A 21,571-nucleotide genomic window follows, 5' to 3' on the forward strand; every position below is an offset into this window, starting at 1 on the left:
ATTTTTGCTATGTGCTGTATGTTTAAAATATTACACCGTGTCTGTTTATATCAAAGCGACACTAAGGTGCCAAGCACCTTCAGAACTGGCTTAAAGCTAAGCACACACAAGCCCACTGAAAGCACCGGGGAAGCTTATGTACCAAAAGTTAGATTTGCAGGTTTAGCCATCAAGTCTCTGGGAAAGCAACAGCAACAACATTTTTTTCTGTCATCAGACAACGCTAAAATCAACAAGCTTCCGATTAGAGACTCAGAGCACATCTTTAAGGTATGTCAGTAATAACAGACAACTCACTGCATGCTAATAATTGTTTTATCTACATGCAGCTTCACACAACCTTTGGCTAAACCGAGGGTTCCTGTAGAGGATTTCAAATGTCTTTTTGGCAAACTTAGCACATCAAAGTTTAATAATAATAATAATAATCAGCAGCAGCAGCAGCAGCAGCAGCAGCAGCTGCTTCGGCTCCAGGACACATAAATAAATAAATTTGTATAAGGAGGACTTCCAGACATTTCGAAACTGTAGTTAAGCCTCATAAAAATCCCGGTGCGGTAATCCAATACACCTATGCTTATTGCCGAAATATCTTCTTGAAGCACAGAGAAGTTGGATTAATTGTTTCATTAGTTTACCATAGTCTGTAATTCCTAGCTCCAAATCTCTTTTATTTATTGTCTATCACCATGAGAACTCAATCAAATCAGCACGATTTATAAAAACAGACAAGGAGACTGCAAGATACAAAGCATCTTTTCTTTACTAAATGAGCTTATATGACACAATTCTCAACCCCTAAAAAATATTTTCAAATGAAGTACAATTCATTACTGTCGGTTTTATTATTTTATCTATTCCAGTAGCACTTCAATATTTCTTTGAAGATCAGTGGATAAGTATTCAATGTTTGTATTACAATAGCTCCTAGAAGCCTTGACCACACTATTACCACGCTATTACCTTGACCACACAATACACACAGATTCTTGGGGTTAAAAATACATAAATCTTATCTACTGAACAAAGCAGACAGACAAAAGAAAAAAAGACATCTGTTTAGCCTTTCTACAGGTCTGATTTTTTTTGTAAAACAGAGTTGAGCAATATATTCAAAACTGCAGAAAAAGCCTATAGTTAACTTCGGGACTGAGCCTAGATATCTGGGATACAAATATACTTTCTTAGTTGTATGGCTGGTTCCAGGTTTATTGGATTTTTCTTTTTACTGTATTGCATAGAATGGATCATAGCAAAAAGCAAGAGAAATACAAAAAATATGTATGCAGTAATATTTCCATTGGATAAACTATTCAAAAGAAGATAAAATTCTATGCCCAAATGTCAAAGGCTTATGGATGTGTGTACGTACTTTCATATATATACATATATATACACTGTGTATATGTATATACACACAACATCTATATATGACTGCAGACATTACGAAGCCAGAAATCCAATTCCACTTACTGTATTGTGTCTAACCTCACTGTTTCTTTCTATCCCTGCCTTGCTTACATAGAAGTATACACATATTCCTTGATGAGTAGCAACGCTTTGAAGATCGAGCTGTTGAAACATCTTACATGTTCTTTTCCCAGTAAAATTAATTCTAATTAGTAAATACTAATAGATTTTAGTAACTTATACACCTTTTGTTTACAGGGAAGAAGCAAGCCAGTGGCTACTATTCTGTATATTTCTGAGGAGTTTGTTTTCATTATCCCATACATTTAGACTTTTTCCTCCCCCAAAATCTTGGTGTCAAAGAAAAAACAAAAAAACCGCAGAACCCACCTGACACCTCAATTTTGTGATGAAGAATCTACTGTTTGATGTTTCTTCCCCATAACTCGTACTTCAAATATTTTATTGATGAAACAAAGCAAATCTAAGATGTACTTGTATTTTAGTTTTTCTTTTCAATTATGGATAATAATTTGATAGTCGATGGTCTTGTTTATGCTATACTTTATGGTCAACTCCTTTGATTTGCCTTATGGACAAGAAATTGTTTTAAAGCCAAAAGCCATTGCTTTACAGTTGTTATTTAGAGTCTCCCACTGTCTAAAATAAATTGGCTTTCTGGTAGTCACATGATGGTTATATCTCACAAGTATGTCTGGTGTGTTTCCTGTTTTGGGTTTGCTTATTAAACTGAAGAAAAGTTCTCAGAAGCTAGTGGTGGACGGGGAGAGACTGCATTGGCATCTTTATTACAACTGAATATTTTTTTCTGACAAAGGCATAGGAAAAGAAGAAAACTGCATTAAGCATAATAACAGAAATGAAGGGCTTCAGAGGAGTCTAACTGCACCAAAAAAAGTACCATCTCCATCCAAGGATATTTTGGCCCTTCTCCGTGGTATTGTAAGTTGAAGTTCATCCCCTTCTTCTAATTTTGCAATGCCTGGCAAAAGATTTGGGATATTTTAAAGTTAATATTTCAAATACATTCTTTTCATAAACAGTATTCAAAAAGTCATTAAACGTCATCTTACAAACAAAAGCATGGCTTGTTACTTGTGATGAGTGCTTTTTTTACCTTTAGGCACATTCTTACAAATTGCAGCCTACCCAAAGCTGACATTTAACGTCCTCTGTGGAGCTGGACCTACTTTCCACTCTGCACTCAGCGTATCACAGTCCACTTAAGCAAACACTGCAAAAATGCGTAACAGTGGTGTACTCAGACTCCTCACGTTGTGGTGATGTGACAGTCAAGGTCAGCATTGGGTATTGCTGGTCCTAGACCGCTCTGTTCCCACACTTCTGGAGGAGGTCTCACGAGCTTTACCAACCAAATGAAGTTACCAGACATCAGCTGATCCACTGCAACTGCAGAGCACAGAAGTCTGCTTCCTGCCAGCCGTCCATCAGCTGATGCGATAACCGAAAGCACCTCGCCTTCAAGTTGCAGTCACTGAGCCGAGAGTGCATCTGGCATCTGCTGCGACACATGCTCAACAGCATAAGACATTGCAGTGAGATTTGGTTTTCCGGGTGAAAGCAGAAGGGTGGGAATTTGGGAAGCAGGAACCCTGAAGCGGCAGGATGGAGTAGAGATCCTCATTAAGAGGGGGAGTAATACAAGGGTGAAATACGAGGATAGATGAAATTGAAGGCGGTTATGATGCCAGAATGTGTGGGTGGAGGGGCAGAAAGTTAAAGAAAATGTTTGGTAGCCTCAATTGCCAGAAGGAAGTAGCTAATTTATTTTTATTTGGAAAAAAAAATTAGCTTCCTTCCCCATCCCATTTGTTTAATGCCATTACTTGCCAACAGGCAACTCTGTCATTCAATGTCACCCACTTTTTTTATAAGGCGTTGAAAAAAAAGATAGTTTTTATTCACACAGATCTTGCTGGAAAACAACAAAAGAGAAAACCCTCAAACCCACCATTAAGGGGAAAAGACAGACAGGTAAGAGCTACCAAACAAGGTTTAATGGGCCTTGACAATAATTCCTTAAATGCTACTGCAGGAATATACATATATATATTGAGCATTGAGCCTGCTGGACTTGCATTAAATATTTTAATTGGTCTTTCTTGTGGTGTTTCTAACTTGTGCAGTCAGAAAGAGCTCTTTATAGGAATTAACTACTTCTCATCTAACCAAAGAGTAAAAACTGCAGTAGCCATTACAAGGAGTAGAGAATTAAGCTGATGAGAAATATCTTTGGAAATCCTACAGTAAGGTATACAAAAATTGGGTGGCTAAAATTCATATACGATGTTTTAAAGCAGAACACAGCTCCTAAATATTTTACTGGGATAACTAAATGTGGAATTCAACCCTTAAGTTAAACCGAGTTCTTCGATAAGGACAATATATACTCCTTTTGTCTGCATCTAACTGAAAGCACTGAAGTATCTAACCATATTGTATAGTCAATGGAGAGAGGGGAATTGCTGAGATCACCAAAGTTAGATGCATACCCTCCAGCTGCCTCTATTTTATATAAAACTGTATTTTTTTAAAGTATTCTGTAATTTTGCAATTAACCAGATCCATGAATGCAGTCCATTTTCTTTACAACTGCCACAATACTTAATCATCCAACACTACAGATTCTATTCGATACAGTTTATTTGCAAGGAAAAGGAAAACTTAGATGTTTACCAGCAGTATAGCAAGAATTATTCGGATAAGACTGTGGCATGTTTTGGATGCAGCGAAACAATGTCACCAAGCTGAGATCATCACCGAACACATGGGCCTTCTTCCTCTGTATTAGATGTCCCATAGCAAATGTTGTATCAGTATATAAAACCTACAGAATGAAGAGGTGCAGACTTAAAATATATTGTATGGAGACATTAAAAATCCTTCAAACAGTCAGATGCTGAAATGAATTGAGCTTTCTCACCTGGCCATATATGAAAAAATATCCTGTTTCTTTGATCACTATTTTATTTCCTTGTTCTTCCAGAGCTGTTCCACGTTTAAAGCTCAGAAGCCAAGGGACAATGCTTGAATCATCTAAAAGAAATAATAAGTTTTGGGTAATCAGAAAGAAAAGTTACTTTCTTTATCTCCATCCGTCAAAAATTAACAAAGCTGACTTCTAGTCAAGACTTCCAGTCTCCCTAGCTGGATTTCCCCACTGAAAAGAAGATATTTGCAAGGGCTGTCCAGACGCAGGGACCTCTTTTTTTTTTTTTTTTTTTTTTTTTTAATTCAGTGACATAACTCAGTTACTGCTTTGAAGTTAGATAAAATTGGATGGAAGAGTTAATACATGGAATAGTTATCTATAAATCATGGAACATACTCTTACCTTTCTGTTGGATGTCACTTTTGCTGTCAGCAATCAGTTGCAAACAGGCCTGCAGCACTGCAAAGTGAAAGCATTTTGAAATCAAAGAAACTACTTTAAAAAAAAAAAAAAGGACATGAAAAAATCTTCTCTCGGTCTCACCATGTATTTGAAAACATAATCTATTGATTTTAATGCAGATCTTACTCAAATGTGCCAAAATAAAATTCATACTGCAACACGTACTAGATAACTTTCAGAGATCATGCAGCTAAGCAGGAGGCCTCAGATAGTAGCACAAGTAATACTTGCTTGTTTTAATCTCTGGTCCTAATATAATTGAAAAATGTAGCAGTAAGTCAAATGAGCTAGGAATCATCACATCAGTTAGCCTGATTGTCTAAGCAAAAGCTCAAAAAAACCCCCAACCCTCTGACAGAGATCAGATTTTCTAATGATGTTTACTATATTATTTAGAGAAATTAGTTTCCAGTCACAGTTGCTATAAAATATTAGTCATATATACTGGTTACACGGTACTTTCAAGCTATACTTTCAAAATCCATATACATGTACTTTCACTATGTTTTCAGATACCCACACTCAGTCAACCTATACTGAGACTAAGAGGCAAGATACAGAGATGACTGTTAGCAAATTAATGCACACATAACAGATAGCTTCGTATCTGTCAAAACTGATGCGTTACTCAAAACTGTAGAGACTGGCGACACTGAGAAAATAGGAGTTTGATCAGAGAAAAATATTGCAGTATGTTAAAATATAGGCTTGCAAGTGAAACAAAAATCTTTTAAAAAAATCTGCTAAGCATAAATGTCAGGGAACAGGATAAAAGAGAAAAAGGATAGTTGCATTTGCTTAGAGCAGATTTTAATGAAAACATCTGGTTCTAGTGCTACACTGAAGGTTGGAAAACTGAGTAGTAACATTTACTGCACTTGACAGAAACCAAATGAATTTACTAAGAGTCAAGAGAAGAAAATTCTGCTGTGGATTGCTAAATCTCCATTTTTGTTTACCTCTTTTCAGGTAAGAAAGCTGTGGGTCAGATTTGGCCACTCTTCCTACGACAGGCAGTGCCCTGCTCCATGGGATCCTGTTTCTACATCGGCCAGTGGTACCCACATGTGCAACCAAGTGCCCAGCAGCACAAACTTCTCGCTGCACGGCGGGCGGTGAAAGGATTTGAGTAGAAAGCGGCCTCTCTCTGTATCCAAGTCTCCTTTCCAAGGGGAGCTGCCCGAAAACACCAGAAGAGGGCTGGGTGCTCACCAGCACTCAGCAGTGCCAGCTGGCAGCGGACAAAGATTCAAGCGCACGCCTGGGAGCACGTCAGTGTCACGACAATCACGCAACCTGTCAGACCTACTGACGTTAATGGGAGTGCTATCCTGCAAGCTCCCATCTCCTACACTGGAACGGGTCCTTGAGTTCTACCAATACTCATCAATAATGTGCCAAAATCTATTGATTTTCAAACCAAGAATTTAAAGACATCTGAATTCCCTGCCTTCTGATAAGGAATAGAAAAACCAAGCCAACACAAAATGAAAAAAGGTATTATACGTCAGTCATTTTTCTATCACACTTGCAAGTGACAGAATTTTCTGAAAAAGAAGCTTCCAAATAAAATCGAAATGTGATTTTCTGGAGTCGCACAACAAAGCACAACAGGCAATTTATTTCGCAAGGTATTAATTCACTCTCCTTTGGAGCGAAGTGTGTTCCTAGTGAATGGAATTTGCCGATTCCCTAGTATTTCAGTAAGCTAAATCAAAATTTTCACTCCTGCTTTTAAAAGAACTCATTAGTATGGCCACTGGATTTTTCGACTAACCAAGAGAGGATTTGTTATGATTTACACTAACCAGCTGCTATCCAGCTGGGTACCAATGAGTAGCGTCTACAAGCAGTGAAAGCTATGGCTACTGTAGCAACCTTGTTAAACCTGCTCTGCAAACTTGACTGACATTCTTGAAACTATCCTGATTCACAGTTTGCAAGTCTGGATTTATGTTTCAGTTGTTTGCAGCACTGAAATACTAATCGTTATTGCTGAGAACTGCTACACAGGAATTGAAATTGGCAAGTTCTGTACAGTCTGAGATCTTTTCCATCTTTTTAAAACACATACCAACTCTGCTTTATGCTACAGATATCAAAGCTACATATATTCTCTAAAGAAGTCTCACTGTCTCTTTTTCTTTTAGCGTATGCAGGTAGAAATAAGGCTCCACAGAATATAGTAAGCTTGTTTTTCACGGAGAAATATGGATACAACAGTGTCATTCATAACAATAAAGAGAACAGAAACTAGCACAGTGGCTGTTTTACCTAAAGCTGCAAAGGACAAATAATATCTAAAAAACTGTTTGAGGGATTGAATAACAACACGCTTCAAAGAGATGTTCAGAAGCCAAGACTGACACACAACTATTTCCAGTATATACAGGTACTTCACTTTGACCTCAATGGAACTACATAGGTTTAAAATTAAGTAATTCATTGAAACAAATTCAGAGTAAACAACACTACTATTAAGGAGAAGATATGGATATACAGAGTATATTTTCTGGGAAGATTAACAGGGATTTTCAGTAAAAAGTTAACATTGTTAAGAAATGTTAGCAATTCTATTCCAAGAAGGACCCAAATCTTACCTGAAGTACAATGTCAAGAATATATGCATTACAAAATATGGGTTGAATAGTTACTAACAGTACTGAGCAGAATAAATCAAAAGCTCTACCTGAATGCCTTTCAGCCCAGTGTAAATCAAACCTGAGCATCAGCTTTGTAGTCTAGAGGATTTTTGAATAATTAATAATGCAAGCAGAAGACAGGATTTGTAAAACACCTCTTAAAAATGTGTAAAAATATCTAGACTTGAGTGTCACCATGAGGTCTAGCTGTATAAAACAGAGTGTATCTAGACCAATAAAGTGTGCTCCGTCCCCTTGTGACTTCATATAACAGCTTTGCTTTGACAAGCATTTTTTTTTTCTGATTTTAACCGCTCTGCGGGGTGTGGGTGGGGAGAACAACATTTCAGAGTCTGCCTTCTTCCATGAACAAAACAGCCAATTCTGAAGAAGTTAGTGACTCCAGATGCCTTTATAAACCACAGCCAGCACATGAAGGGTTGTGTTCTCCACTGGTTGAGCAATGTAACCACAATTTTTTTTAAAAAAAGCTAGCTTTTGCAGCAGGATAGGAATGCAGCTTTCTACATATCTGCATGATTTAAGACCTGATATTGGTAGAATCAAACTTGCCCTCCCATGCAAGTTTTTGTATTATTTAACTTGCATAATCATTTTAATATTTTGCAATCTAACTTCATAATCCATCCAAACAAAATTTCAAGTTTATTATCTGTGAACTCATGCATAAATTTTAAAGTTGTGATATCTGAGGCCTGAAACATCTATCTCAATTTTTGCTGAAATAAAAACAAGCAAAAACCCTGAACTTTAAAAAACAGACCTGCTTGTTTAGGTTCCTTCTTTGGTCTAGATCTGTTCTCTGGAGACTTCCCAAAACATACTTAAACACTAGATAATTAAATTTATAAGTGATATGCATGTTCTTGAACAATTTGTAGTTCTTCTTCCCTTAACTTCTTTGTTTCTCATCACAAGAGATCTTCTTTTACGTTTTGCTTGTGCATTTTTATAGACTGGTTAAATTTGCTGCTTTTTAATTAAGAAGTCTTTATACGGCATTAATCATGGCTTAAATGAGTCCCTGCATTAAAATTGCTTGGTCATAGTTACAGATATGACTCAGATCTAACAAATATCTTCGACATATTGATAGAATTATTTTGACCTTAACAGAATTACCAGTAACATGTTACAATCAGAATGACAAGGAAATAATTTACTAAGAATTAAGAATACTTTATGTAGACTTCTATTATACAGTATAAAGCAGAATATTGTTTTCAAAAATTAGAGCCTATTTTGTGTATTTTTGATTGCACAGTGTTCTGCATAATACACAGCACTGATTCATTCATTCATTAAGTGGAACTCTTCATGTAAAATTGCAGCATTGTATCAAGTCATTTTCTATCCTTTCACATATAAGGGCCTACTTCCTTTTGAGTTAGACTGTTGTCAGCAGAAACAAAAAAAATTAACATATCTTTTCAAGAAGTAGGCCTTTTTTTTTTTAATTAAGAGAACTCTTATATTTCCCCTCTTCAAACAATAAAATAAGTATTTTGAATATTTGGTGAGGGAATTTTATATGTGGCATTTGTTTAGACTAGTAACAAAAGGTTAGGTTTCTTGATTCAAAGATCTCTAAAGTCAAGTTCCACTTGTGAAAGTTCTTGCTATTCCTCTGTCGTGGAGATCTAAAACAACAACATACAGAGTCAAAACACTTCTAACCAACAAATGTGCCAATTTGCCAAAGCAAATGTATCAATTTGCCAGTAAGGTAATTATACCAAGAACAATGGCAAAATTCTCACAACTTATACACCACGCTTGCATGGCAACAGTTATTTCCCACAGACACAACTGATATTGGAGTAGAATCTGGGAAATGCTAGTAAAAAAAAAAAAATTGCCAATTCACATGCCAGGTTAGCCTGCCTCATTGCTTTGTGGAATTACTTAGAATTTCTCCTCAGTTCCTTCCATACATGCAATCAGTCTGGTTGAGATGGATAACCTCAGTACACCAAAGTAAATATAGTCCATGGGTGCTCCAACCTGATCACAGCAGAATGTTGCCTGAATTTGAGTTTACAGAACACCTGATGCTCACCTCCCTAGTTGGCCGCGGGAAACAGAATCCCACAATAATGATCAGAACGAGGCACAGAGAGAGCATGTAAATGAAACTTGACATTCGTACATTGAACTGGCTTAGGTAATGGAACCTATATCTTGTTCCTGGACTCAAGTGCATATACAACTTAGAAAGAAACACGCAGGCAAGGCAATCAGTAATTGTCAACAGGGTGTAAAACTAAGGAGAGGTTTTTGTTGTGCAGTGATTTTCCTCTACAGGCAAAATTCATAAAAATAAAGATAAATAAGAAAACTTATATCTGTTCTTATGTGTCCTGATATGACATTTGTTAGAAGTGGTTAGATGATGTATCTGTCTGAATATTAATAATATGTACCTTTCAAAATCACCCATTAACTCCTACTCATTGTATCGAGAACTCTGGTTCTGACTGCTAGCTGTTTGGAATCGATGCCTGAAACCCATCTCTTCAACCTACTTGAACTGGAAATTTTCTCAAGACACAAAAGGTACAACTACTGATGACTAATAATTTTGTGCATGAACACAGAAAAATGCATACCCCATAAAAATACGAAAGAACCACCTTGTGTTATATCCCTTTTCATTCAGTTGTCATTTTAATTAAAATTCTAATTTGTGGCCACTTTTATGCACACAACATCAAGCAAATAGAAAAAAATATTAAAATGGAAATTCCATATGTTCAAGAAAGGCTGTGCTGGGCCTAAAAAGAATCACGGGGCATCCATTTTTGGAATTTAATAATGAAAGTTTAAAAAGAAAACAGAATCAAACCACAACTTTATAAACAAAATAATGGTTCTATATTTTACTTTTGCTCTCTAATGAAGCACAAGAGAAGCAATTACATATCAGTGACATTTTCAAATATTCACTTTCTAAGGAACTGGTCCATGTTAAAGTGAAATTACGGATCAACAATTAATTACGAGACCAGACTCTACTTTGAGACCTTGTTGAAGCAAACAGAAATAGGACAAGAACAAGGCACCTCACTCAATACCCTAATTTATCTGCCATGGTACCAGAATGAGTGCAGTGCATCTGCAGGACAATTCGGAGGCTGCTGGGATTCTGGTACCCAGAAATGGACACGAGAAGATCAAAATGCAGGGCTAGTAATTCCGTGTACACAACTAAGTGCCAGACAGGATTCAGCACCATGAACAACACCATGTTCTATTATTGCACTCACTCTGCTAAAACAAAATTTATTAACTAGTAGGTTCATGACCATCAGTGAAATCTGATCCGAGAAAATGTAACATCTTACTGAACTCTGACAAGCTTCATTTGTTGTAATTAGAGCAGGCAGAAAGGTAGCCCTGTCTACCAGATGACCTTTTATATAAATGCAAGATTTGTAATTTACTGTTTCATAGACAAAAATATGATGGCCATGTGAGAAAACAGTTTTGTAGTGGGTCAACCTATGTAGCTTTTTCCTTTTAAATGAATGTTCATATTCTGTGCTTTCTGTCATCCATCCTAAATAATTTTAAAGCCAGCTGTATATTTAAAAAAAAGCTTACAGAAATAAGTAGCTTAATTAGAATTTTATGTGAATAAAGGTAAATAGGTATAATCAGAGGTGGCTACCTGATGAGAAGAATCTTAAGTCTGCCAGAAGCACAGCTGAGGAGCCCACAACCCTTCTCTCCCCCATACACCCTCAAATAGCAACAGGAATAAAGATGAAAGCTACCATGAAGGGAACTAGATAACTTGCAGAGTAGTGATGCTATAAAATTAATTTAAAAAAAGACATGCCTCCTTATTTTTGGTGATACGTGTGCTTTAGATCACTAATTTTTATTTGGGAGATGCTAGGGTGGGGAGAACAGGGAAGCTCTGTGGTTCCTGTGATAGGAAACAGGCTGCAAGAAATACAATTGAAGCAATCTTGTCCTCCGTCCTGTTTGTGAAATCGCTCTTAGCCAAGACCCTGAACCAAAGATTACTAATGAAATAGAATATATCCCATTTAAACCTATGGATTTTGGGTGGTGTCCTAAATGAATATTCTCTTTTGAGAATAGTGGAGGTAAGTAGAGTGATTATACTCTAGAACTTAAATTTCATTTAGCTTGCTGAAGCTTAAGTGAAATACATTTCACATTAATTAGTTACTCAAAAGCATATTTTAAGCAAAGTTCGATTTAGTCTTTACCTACAAATTACTCCATTTCAACTTTACCTATTATTAATTTAAGATATCAGCTTTCATCAGTTAAAATAATCTAAAAGTATCCGTAAGAGGATTGAACTGATTTAGCAACTCGGGAACATTTTTAGTTGCTCAGTGCCATTAAAGTATGTATGCAAACTCTTATAATAAAATTCTGTATTTCATCCTATCAGGCATCGGTGTGTTTGGAAAGACAAAAAGAAAAAAATGTAGGCATTTTATCCCCAAAGGAAACAAATGTATGCCATCAATATTCCAACATTATAATACACATCAGAAGTCTTTTATGGAGCACAGTCTTCAGTGTTCTCTGCAGTACCTTTTAAAAAGGCCATGATAGAAAAAAATCTTGCCGGATAGGCATGCCTTTATTAATTTTGCTAATTATATTAATAGATTGTTTTAATGTAGAAATGATGCTAAACTTCTGAATTCCTTGTAGTCTGCCTCTTTTGACAGGTACAAGCCAGCCTTTCTCTTTGAAAACTCCTACTTCCCTAAAGTTAAGGAGCTTTCTTGTTACTTCTCTCTTTTAGGATGAGCATGTTTTCCCAGAAAAATGACTTGGCATTTTTAATAATAGCTTTCCCTCCCTACTATTGATCAGAGAGAAACAAGTTAGGCATCAGCCTGAGTTGAGACTGATGGATTTAGAATTGAGCCGTTTACTATCCGAATGATTTAAAGTTGCCTTACTCGGCTCTACCACACCATCGAGCAACACCTCTGCTACAAGCAGCAGGTTTGGGATCTAACGTTCAAAGTCCAACTGGCAGATAGCATGAATACCTGGTACCTTACATAGTATGGTAACCATTAAGAGGATATGCCCACAGTTAACACCGTTCATTCAGCAGTAATTGTGAAAACCGTAACGGGCTCTGGGAGCACAGGTCCGCTGACAGGAGAAGGCACCGGTCAAGCACTGCTGCTTTTCCCGAGACAGTATCCAGATGCGGCATCCCAACCCACTCCACCAGATGCTATTTACCTGTTTCTTCTGTGTGCACAACAGACCTTCTTCCCCTGTTTCTGCTCCCGTTCCATATTTCCTTTTGGAAGCTTTCAGCTGGGCCAGGGCCAGGCAGCCCGTTCTCCTAACGGGGAGAAGCAGCAATCAGTGGAAGCAGCCTCGCATTTGCTCATCCCCTGCAAGCCAAAACCCAGCCCGCCGGCTTACCTGCCCGGCGCCAGCTGCAGACGCTTGCAGGAAGGAAGAAACAGGGGTACCCGCTTTATTTTCATCAGAGGACACGGGTGGCTGGTCTAGCGGAGACCTTGCCTGGACCCTGTAGATCAGCTTGCTGCGCAGAGCTTCTAGTTCTGTTTTCAGGGCGATAACATGGTAAAGAGACACTGCTGCAAGACAAGAGGACAGGAGCATTGCAAGCCACAGGAATGTGACAGAAAAAAGTCCCGCGGTGCCTGAAGCAGCACCAGGGGGGGCAGAGGGAGAGGAGGCGGTATCCTTCTGTTGGATGACGTGCACACAGTCCACGGATTTCATCGCTGCTCTTTCCTCACTAAAGCCAGAGGGAGAGTTCAGCTGTCCCCTTCCGAGGTGCAATCCATGTTACCAGTTGCTCTCTGAAACTAAGGGCATCCAGAATAAGTGAACAAAACGCCCAGATCATTTCCTGTCATATGAAGCTGTTGATAGAACCATTAAACCTAATGTACAGAGTGAACATCTAAGATTCGGTCTCCGTTTAGTTTTCTTCTTTCTCTGCTGCATTTTGGAAATGAATACTTTCTCATGAGCTGCTTGCTTAAGCTACCTTCCTCCTTTCACTTTCAACTATTTATTTATGTGGCAGCTTGCTATTACCATTTCCCATTATCTTTAAATTTAGGCACAGCCGGTACCGCTGGCAATTTAGAGCCTTATCTAGAAATGCAGAAACAATGTAAAGTTTCCTGGTAGCATATCAGCCAATGCCACTTAAAAGACTATTTTGCCACCTCTAGCAACCACCCAATATCCTGCACAGACAAGTAATTCTTTTCCTAAATGCAGAGGAAAAACAATTATACCACATATCTTAACATGCCCCTAGAAAGCACGTACATACTGTGAGAAATGATACAGAAATCAGTGCAGGGTGGAATAAGAGCAGAATACCATACCGTTTCTGCACCTATTTTCAAGGCTAAGTTAAGGTGGAAACAGGGCTGCATTTTGAAGGAAATAAACCAAGGTAGGTTTTTTTGGAACAGAATAAGCAATTATTAGAACTAAGCAGACATGCCTTGAAGTATCACATTAGAACACTGCCAGCCTAGTACTGACTGTGTTCCAAAAATAAAATGACAGTTGGAAAAGAAGTGCTATTTAAGAAAGTGAAGCCAAGTGAGAGAATGAAAGTTATAACTAGCTGTCCAGGAATACTGAGAAACAATTGGCCAGTGAGGTCTCTGCAGTCATTAACATGTAAGAAAATAACAGATGGGTATATAATTAGTATCACTCTAGTCACTTCTAGGGAAAATAGGCTGTTCCCAGCCTCCACACCCTCTTTAAATGGGGTCATTATTTGGGCTGACAAAATAACTGTGGTGACACAGAGGACTTCTGTAAGACATCTGGCTTTGTCTTGCTTATCATTCTGATAAATGAGAATTTCAAAGGGGCCATGAGGAAAATCAGAACAGCCTCCACACAGCAAATTGTTAAATTCAACAGGTATTTCTAGTTGAGTATCAAAGGGATCACTGCTTGCAACCTTGTGTTGCTGTACAGCGTCATAAGCAGTTAAGTGATTTGAAAGAAAACACAATTTTAGACAACTTTTGTGATGACAAAAACATAGTGGAACAATAAATAATGACAGTGAGAAATCAATCATGAAAGACAACATGAATTGCCTAGAAATATACTTAGTTGAACGACTTCCATTTTAACACAATCAAATGAAGCTTCAGTAAATTGCAGACTACTAATTGCATTAAAGTAAAAACTCAGAAAAATTACTTTAAAAAACCCCAAACAAACAAAAATCCCCGTGCCAGCTGCAGAGCCTGGAGCGTGGAGTCAGTGCCTCGATGCTTGCCACTATGTCTTGCCATAAAATACTATCCTTATGATTCCTCTTGTTGGCAGAAGTGCAAAGTAATCCTTAACCTGCTTAAAGCAAAGTCAGTAAAATTAACACATGTGCAGTTTCTTCTGCATTTTAAATTAAGGTATGACTAAAGAGGACTAAGGAGTGCTCAGATTAGCCTTCCATTAGCAGACGTGGGAGGGTGTTGACTCCAGCTGAACACGAGCTCTCAGTGGAACATTCTTCTTGAAACAGAAGTGTAATATTTGGATATATATACTGAAGCAAAATATTAAGCAAAAATAAGATGTAGCAGTAATTGTGCTTTTATATCGACAAAACTGTTTACATATAGTTATAACTGCCAAAACCTAACAGTGAAAAGGGTTCAGAACAAAAAACCAGAATGAATAGAAGAGGCCTAAAGAACTCATCATGGAAAGGGTATTCAGTTTGTGGTTAGCAGCCTGCGCCTCCTGGCCAGCTTCCCTGAAAACCCTTTTGCAAAAGTACGTACCATGTTAACTCTTTTTGGCTCAAGACACACACACTATGCCACACGTGCACACAGTAAAACCTTAGGGCAACAAGTGACCACCTCAAGCGCAGTTCAAAGCACTGTTTCCCAGACTATTTCTAGCAAAGAAAATGCCACTGCATTAAACAGCAGAAACCTAGACCTGGCCATCTAACTCTCAACAAAATCAAGACTGGTTAAACCTTCCAAGATGTTACACCAGAAACAAACCCTGTCATTTCTGCAGGCAATTAATTTTTTTCATTTCTGTTATGCAGAGCATCAGATTAAATGATCAAGATGCACCCTGCTAACGTGCAAATTTATAAAACATCATCACTACATCTGCGGGGAACCAAGGCAGAGATAGTAAGCAATCACACAGGAAATTTGTGCTTGAACCAGAAACTGAACTCTTGATTTCCTGAAATCCAGTACTGTACTTTAACCACAAAAGCATCATCTTTGAGAGGGAGGAAAATCCCATAATGAAGTTTAACGTACAAAAGAGAAGCAGATGATTCGAATATGAAGACTTGGGTAAAAACCCAATTTACTGAAGCAATGTAAAAGTTTACTTAAAAACAAAAGTTCCATTTTTAAAAGGGAGGTTGCGCAGATGCTGCAACCCAGAGATCCAGGCAAATATCGATGGCCATACTAAAACTACGCCTCCAGTGGCAAAGGTCCAACTTCACATACTTCTGAAGCAGCCATAAAATGGAACTGGTCCCTGTGGTTATTACAAAAAGAAAGAGCCCACGATAGCTTGCCTTACTACACAAGACAGTGCAGAACAGATAGAGGAGCAAAGAATAAGCACAGGTTCCATTTTAAACACATTTAATTTCAGGTCCTTTCTGAAGATGGACAAAAAGGATGGACTATTTTGGAGGAGATCAGAATAAATCCTGTATGACAGTTTTCTGCTATTACAGATATCTGTATTAAGAGTATTCATAGATAGCCCTCTGAAAGAGTACACATGCCCTTCAAGGACACTTAATTAGTTCTTTCAGCCATTAACTGCAATTTACACAGTAGCAAAACCAGGTAAGTTCCCATCTCAGATATAGATCCAAAAATCACTCTGTCTGTGGATATTGTGCTCCTGTGGCTGTGTATCTTAACATCCTATTATCTTAAATTTTAGGAAGCTGTTGCATACCTTGCAAGTAAAGGATGTGTTATACAAACAGTTAAAGACTTATTTGACATATTAGCTTGTTAAAAGGAAAAAAAAAAAATCCTATGAGATTTTTCTGAAGCAAAAAAGGTATTCTTTTCTCTTTGCCTCCCAATTTCAATATTGCCTAGGATAACATGAGTGTCTCTGCACATTTTAGTTATGCTTGATTTATTCCTTGCATAAGACTTTATTTCTCCAGACATCTAGACAATTTGGGTCCAAATCTGGCATGCATACTACACAAACATACAGCTGACTTGCAGCCATCATTACTTTTTACATGGTTACTACAGTGCTTTCAAAGAGAAGAGGAAATGGCACAGGAAGGAAAAGCAATTATTATAGGTGTCTCTCAAAGTATGCAACAGAAGCAACAAGAAATAGAAAATAATTTTTAAAACATATACAATATAAAAACGCAAGATTTATATACTACAGCAGCTTAATGCCAACCTCCTCCCCCCCCCCCCCCCCGATGTTATAGCAATTCCTTCTTACTGCATAGGGAAAAAGGAGCTCTGTCATACAGCTGTAGCTCACTTCTCCTAATAGTCTCACTGGCTTGGCTATTCAGCAACACGGAGTACTGCATTTCTCCACCTCTTCAACACTATGCAACTTGACAGCTTTTGCACAGATGGGCTAAAAATGCATTTGTATGGTAGCAAAATAAACAAGGAGCCATGGCCCTTCATGTGGGAGTGGCCACTCTGCTGCTGCTACAATCTGTGGACCTTTAATAGAGGGCACAGGACAGGGATCCAAGTATTTTCAAATCATAGCATTATTTCTTCATAGCTGTATCTAATTGCTACACAGTCCCCAAGTCCTTAAGGACAGAAAGAGTTCTCTGCCCGACCTTGCCCTTTGCATTTTTGTAAATAATTAGTGCACACCAGATGTAAGCATAATGCAAAACAGCTGTAGAACTTTCCTTTCTTTCTGTCTTCAAGCAGCAAATCCGTTCCTGTCACTCGTCAAAACTAGCGGCAGCACCTTTCTGAACTTGGTACATGAGCACACTTACATTTTGTCAGCAACCTTGCAGTTTTGCATTATTCAGCTCATTGCTTAAGATTAAAGATGTATCTCTAATTATTATGAGTGAAACCATGTCATGTAATACATTAAAATCAGGTCTGCTCTTAAGCTGTATTGCCTTTCAGAGAAAGAAAAACTGCTGTTTTTTCAAAACATAGAGTTATTCTGTCCCCACCCAAGCTGAAGCACAACAAATTAATCACACTAAGGTTTTCAAAACATTTCCAGAAAATATCATGTATCTTCCTTATCTACTTACAGAGACAGAACTCCGTAAAAACTGTAAATGAAGACCCTGAATAGGGTCCAACAAGGGATTTAAAGCTCAGACACATTCAGTATCTTCAGAGCAAGTAATTTTTGTTTAGCTGATGGTTCTGTATTTTCTCAAAATCTTACCTACCTATACTTGATCTTTTTAACAGACAAGTCCCCTGCCTTTGGTTTAGGTTTCATTTCTAGCATTTCAGTTTAGATTCATATGCTCTTATGAATATTTACTATAATTTAAGCAGTACCTGCAAATTCTGAGAAATTCGAACGCTATATTTTACCTTTGTCTGATATGACAGCATATACATATCTACTAAGCAAGTGAATATAACGTCATGAGACATTCCAGGACACAGTTTCGTTGTACCTTGTAGCCCAGATGCTTATCAATTTTTAAATAAGAAAAAGCAAATGCAAGACTTGTATTCTTCAGTGTAACACTGCACATGTAAGGTTTAGTGACATAGTTCACAAGACAGCAAACTGCTTTTCATTTGCGAAGGGCAATATTCACATGAAGTACCCAAATCTGAGTTGCTCCTTTACTTTTATTGCTTCAAGAATTAGAATTTTTAAAATTATTTTTTGCATTCAAAATTAACAGGCATCTTGAATAAAGTGTCAACATGTACCACTTACCTCCCTACCCCTGCTTCCTAGGTATTGGGTTAAAATTGAACTATAAGCCTTGCAATAATCCAGGAGAGGACACACATTTTGCAGCTTTAGAAAAGACAGCAGTAAATCCTTATTTTCTGGGTATTTCACATTAACCATGCAGGATGGGAGCAGAGGTGATAGAAGTTTTAGGCATTTCTCTGTAAGAAAGTAGAAATTGCTTCAGCCCAAGTATCCCACTGTAGCTACATGAATTAACTATAAACCTGCTAGAGTGGCATTATAGCATTTAAAATTGACATTTAAAATATTACCAGCAACAGGTGGTAAAACTAGTCAGAAACACTTAAAAATACTTCCTAAGTGACATAACATTTAGACCATCTCTTAGTCCCCCAGATAACAGAACATGTTAGAAAGTGATGGAGAGCTACCACCTATCAGTTTTACTTATTAACACTTGCTGAAAGTGAGAACACGTGACGAAGCTTAGAAACAGGTATTCGTAATACAGTTTTTCCCTGCTGTAATAGCTTTCCACAAATGCCACATTAACAATGCAGATGTCTATTCCATGTGCTCTGGTTTTAGTAAGTAACTGAAGATGATACCTTGAGGTTGATCAGTTACCATACATACAAAAATACCCCTGTACACATACTGAAGACAGGCCACAAACTATGAACAAGACATTAACAGCACTTTAAACGTATCAATTTATTGCATATGTCAGTACATAAAAATAGAAATTTTTTTTTGTAAAATTAAATTTATTGTAAAAACCAGACTAGAATGAGACTGTAAAACTTTGCCACAATTAGCACATATACAGTAACATTTATGCTTTGTCTACAAAACTTAAGAATACTTTATAAGACATTTTTGCTTTGACTATATATTGAAGTCAAATAAAAAGCTTGCATCATATATTCAATGACTGTTTCTGAATTCAAAACACAAGTGTTATTTAGAACTTCAATATGCTATCTCTATTTACACTTCTGCGGGGTTCTACCCTAAATTATACAAGCAGGATGGCATTGTAAATCCTCCTTAATGGGATACATCAGGCTGATCCCACTACAAGCAAGAGGCACAGATTTTATATTTGGCAGAAGTGCCCCTAGCAAAATCACCTGTCATTTAAAAAAAAAAAAAATGTACTTCTCAAGAGTTAAATTATGAAATACAAATGGAGGTATGTCTGCATCTTTTTGCTAATAGAAGAGACCATACCTTGGAGTCTCAATTCAGCCTTGCATTCTTCACTGTGAACTTCCAACGTGATGCAAATGATTAGCTTAAGAGATGCTGATATGCATATTTTGTAGAGTTAATCTATCTGCCCTTCAACTGAGAGATTGTCCGTAGCCTACCAAACGTATTTGTGCTCTATTTCTAATTTTACCTGAGAAATGGACATGAGGGCAGCTACACCAGTTAGCTTTTCTTCAGATGAAAGCATAGCTTATCTCTCTGCATTTCACAGTTCAGAAACAAATACTGGGAATGTAAACTTGCGGTAGCAGGAAGCCTCAAGTACTTCCACTAATTAAAACCACACACGTCTGCACACGCAAGGTCTTATACTGGATGCTGCCTTACAAGGACTCTACTGCTACAGCTGTTCCAGTTCAATTCCTGACCCCCCACTTTTTTTTTTTTCTTTTCCTCCAAACTTAAAGTTCCTCTTATAAAAGAGACAATTCCTTTAATGAGTATATTTAAACCAAGAGGCTTTCTTACAAAGCTGTGAAAATAACTAACTTCCTCTTCCCAAACTAGAAATTTATATATACAGGACAAATACTTGGGAAACATCTATACACAAACAGAGAACTGTTAAGGGAAAACATATAATGGTATTAAGTGGAATAACTGCAACAGTACCATAATACACCTTTAAGCAATCTGAAGTTATTACTACTCTGTTGCTTGAAGTTCACTTCTTAGCAGCAGGTAACTGTGGGTTTCCATCACACAGACCATAAAATAAAAACAAGTCTTGACTTATCAGAACAAGTTTCTTCCCCCTTCTCCCTCCCTTAAAAGACTGTATGTACAGCAGTGAAATATTTGCATAAAAAAATCATTTCCTTCCTATTTTTTTTCAGTGGATTTCATAGCCAATGCAATGAAAAATAGCATCATAACAGACATTCATTCACAAGTGTACGCACCCAACCCATTAAGGGAGAAGTAAAAATGCGCCTATGTGGAAGGTGGAAGAAACCGCATTAAGTGTAAAGGATGCATATATGACAACTGTGTCTTCTCACACCCACTACTTGCAAAAATCAGACAACGTTTCATCTTTCTGTCCTGCGGACAATATAGTGAAAAGATATGGCTTGATAATCAAAAGTAATGCTTAGATACAGTCCACTTCAAACCGTTCCAGATTGCCATAATCTAATGCCACACATTTGACTTTGACTTAGCAACTGTGTGCCCAAATGAGAATATTTCATTTGTATACAAGTGCCACATAATACTGGGAGTATTTGGGGTTGAAGTTTTTGTTTGTCTTTGGCAGGAAGTGGGGTAAAAAGTCATGTTACTTTAGAAATCGACATTTTTTATGAAAAGAACAATGGTATTTAATGGCAAGTTATGTCAACTTCTGAAACAATTATTTCTCTTCATTCTGTCTCCAACAAGTAATCTATTCTTTTGGCTTTATCAACTCATTTTTAGAAAAGCAGTATTTGCCCATTTATTCTCCTTCTCTCCCTCCACCTTAGTTCTAAAGCAATGTGAAGTAGCTGAAACAATCTATGCAAGCAGCTCACATTGTCATTTGAGAATACAGCAGGGAAAGGGAATGCTATGTCTACTGACTCCCTTCTGCTATATAAACACTCCCCACCCCCCTAGCCAAACTTCACCAATATACCTTCCCAACCTGCCTCCCCCCTCCCCCAAAATACCACCACTGGAAGGCTGAGGAGATAGTTTTGGTTTCACTCGGATTTAAAACTACGCTCTGTCTATGATTTTAGGTCTACAGATCCAAAGAGGTCTATAGCTTTTTCAATCAACTCTAAGAAAACCTTAATAATAGTACGACAAAGGATACCTACCAGAGAAAGCAGCAACTTCTGGTATGAATATGTTTATTTAA

The 21,571-nt window shown here is 37.5% G+C and overlaps 1 protein-coding gene across 2 annotated transcripts; it reads right to left on the bottom strand.

The window, feature by feature from the left end:
• Positions 1-745: 745 nt before the first annotated feature.
• On the bottom strand, positions 746-21,269 carry TNFSF13B (TNF superfamily member 13b). Of its 2 annotated transcripts, XM_052785661.1 has the most exons (8): positions 19,684-21,269; positions 18,469-18,647; positions 12,949-13,361; positions 12,760-12,865; positions 4,787-4,843; positions 4,376-4,488; positions 4,129-4,279; positions 746-2,413 (listed from the first exon to the last, which is right to left on the bottom strand). In XM_052785661.1, the coding sequence occupies exons 3-8, from the start codon at positions 13,273-13,275 to the stop codon at positions 2,301-2,303; spliced, it is 867 nt and encodes a 288-aa protein (XP_052641621.1). In that variant the 5' UTR covers positions 13,276-13,361; positions 18,469-18,647; positions 19,684-21,269; the 3' UTR covers positions 746-2,300. The 2 variants fall into 2 exon arrangements, with proteins under 2 accessions (XP_052641621.1, XP_052641622.1); XM_052785662.1 differs by lacking the exons at positions 18,469-18,647; positions 19,684-21,269 and adding an exon at positions 17,014-17,346 and having other exon boundaries at positions 12,949-13,127.
• Positions 21,270-21,571: the final 302 nt, after the last annotated feature.

This window comes from Harpia harpyja, chromosome 4 (genome assembly GCF_026419915.1).
Source record: "Harpia harpyja isolate bHarHar1 chromosome 4, bHarHar1 primary haplotype, whole genome shotgun sequence".
Taxonomy (NCBI): Eukaryota; Metazoa; Chordata; class Aves; order Accipitriformes; family Accipitridae; genus Harpia; species Harpia harpyja.

Bases quoted from the DNA above. Each gene is read 5' to 3' on its own strand.
- TNFSF13B (XM_052785661.1), bottom strand. From the start codon at position 13,275: ATGAAATCCGTGGACTGTGTGCACGTCATCCAACAGAAGGATACCGCC. The intron at 12,866-12,948 runs GTAAGCCGGCGG...TCTCCCCGTTAG, and splicing joins CTGCAGCTGGCGCCGGGCAG to GAGAACGGGCTGCCTGGCCC. The intron at 4,280-4,375 runs GTGAGAAAGCTC...TTCATTCTGTAG, and splicing joins ATTTTTTCATATATGGCCAG to GTTTTATATACTGATACAAC.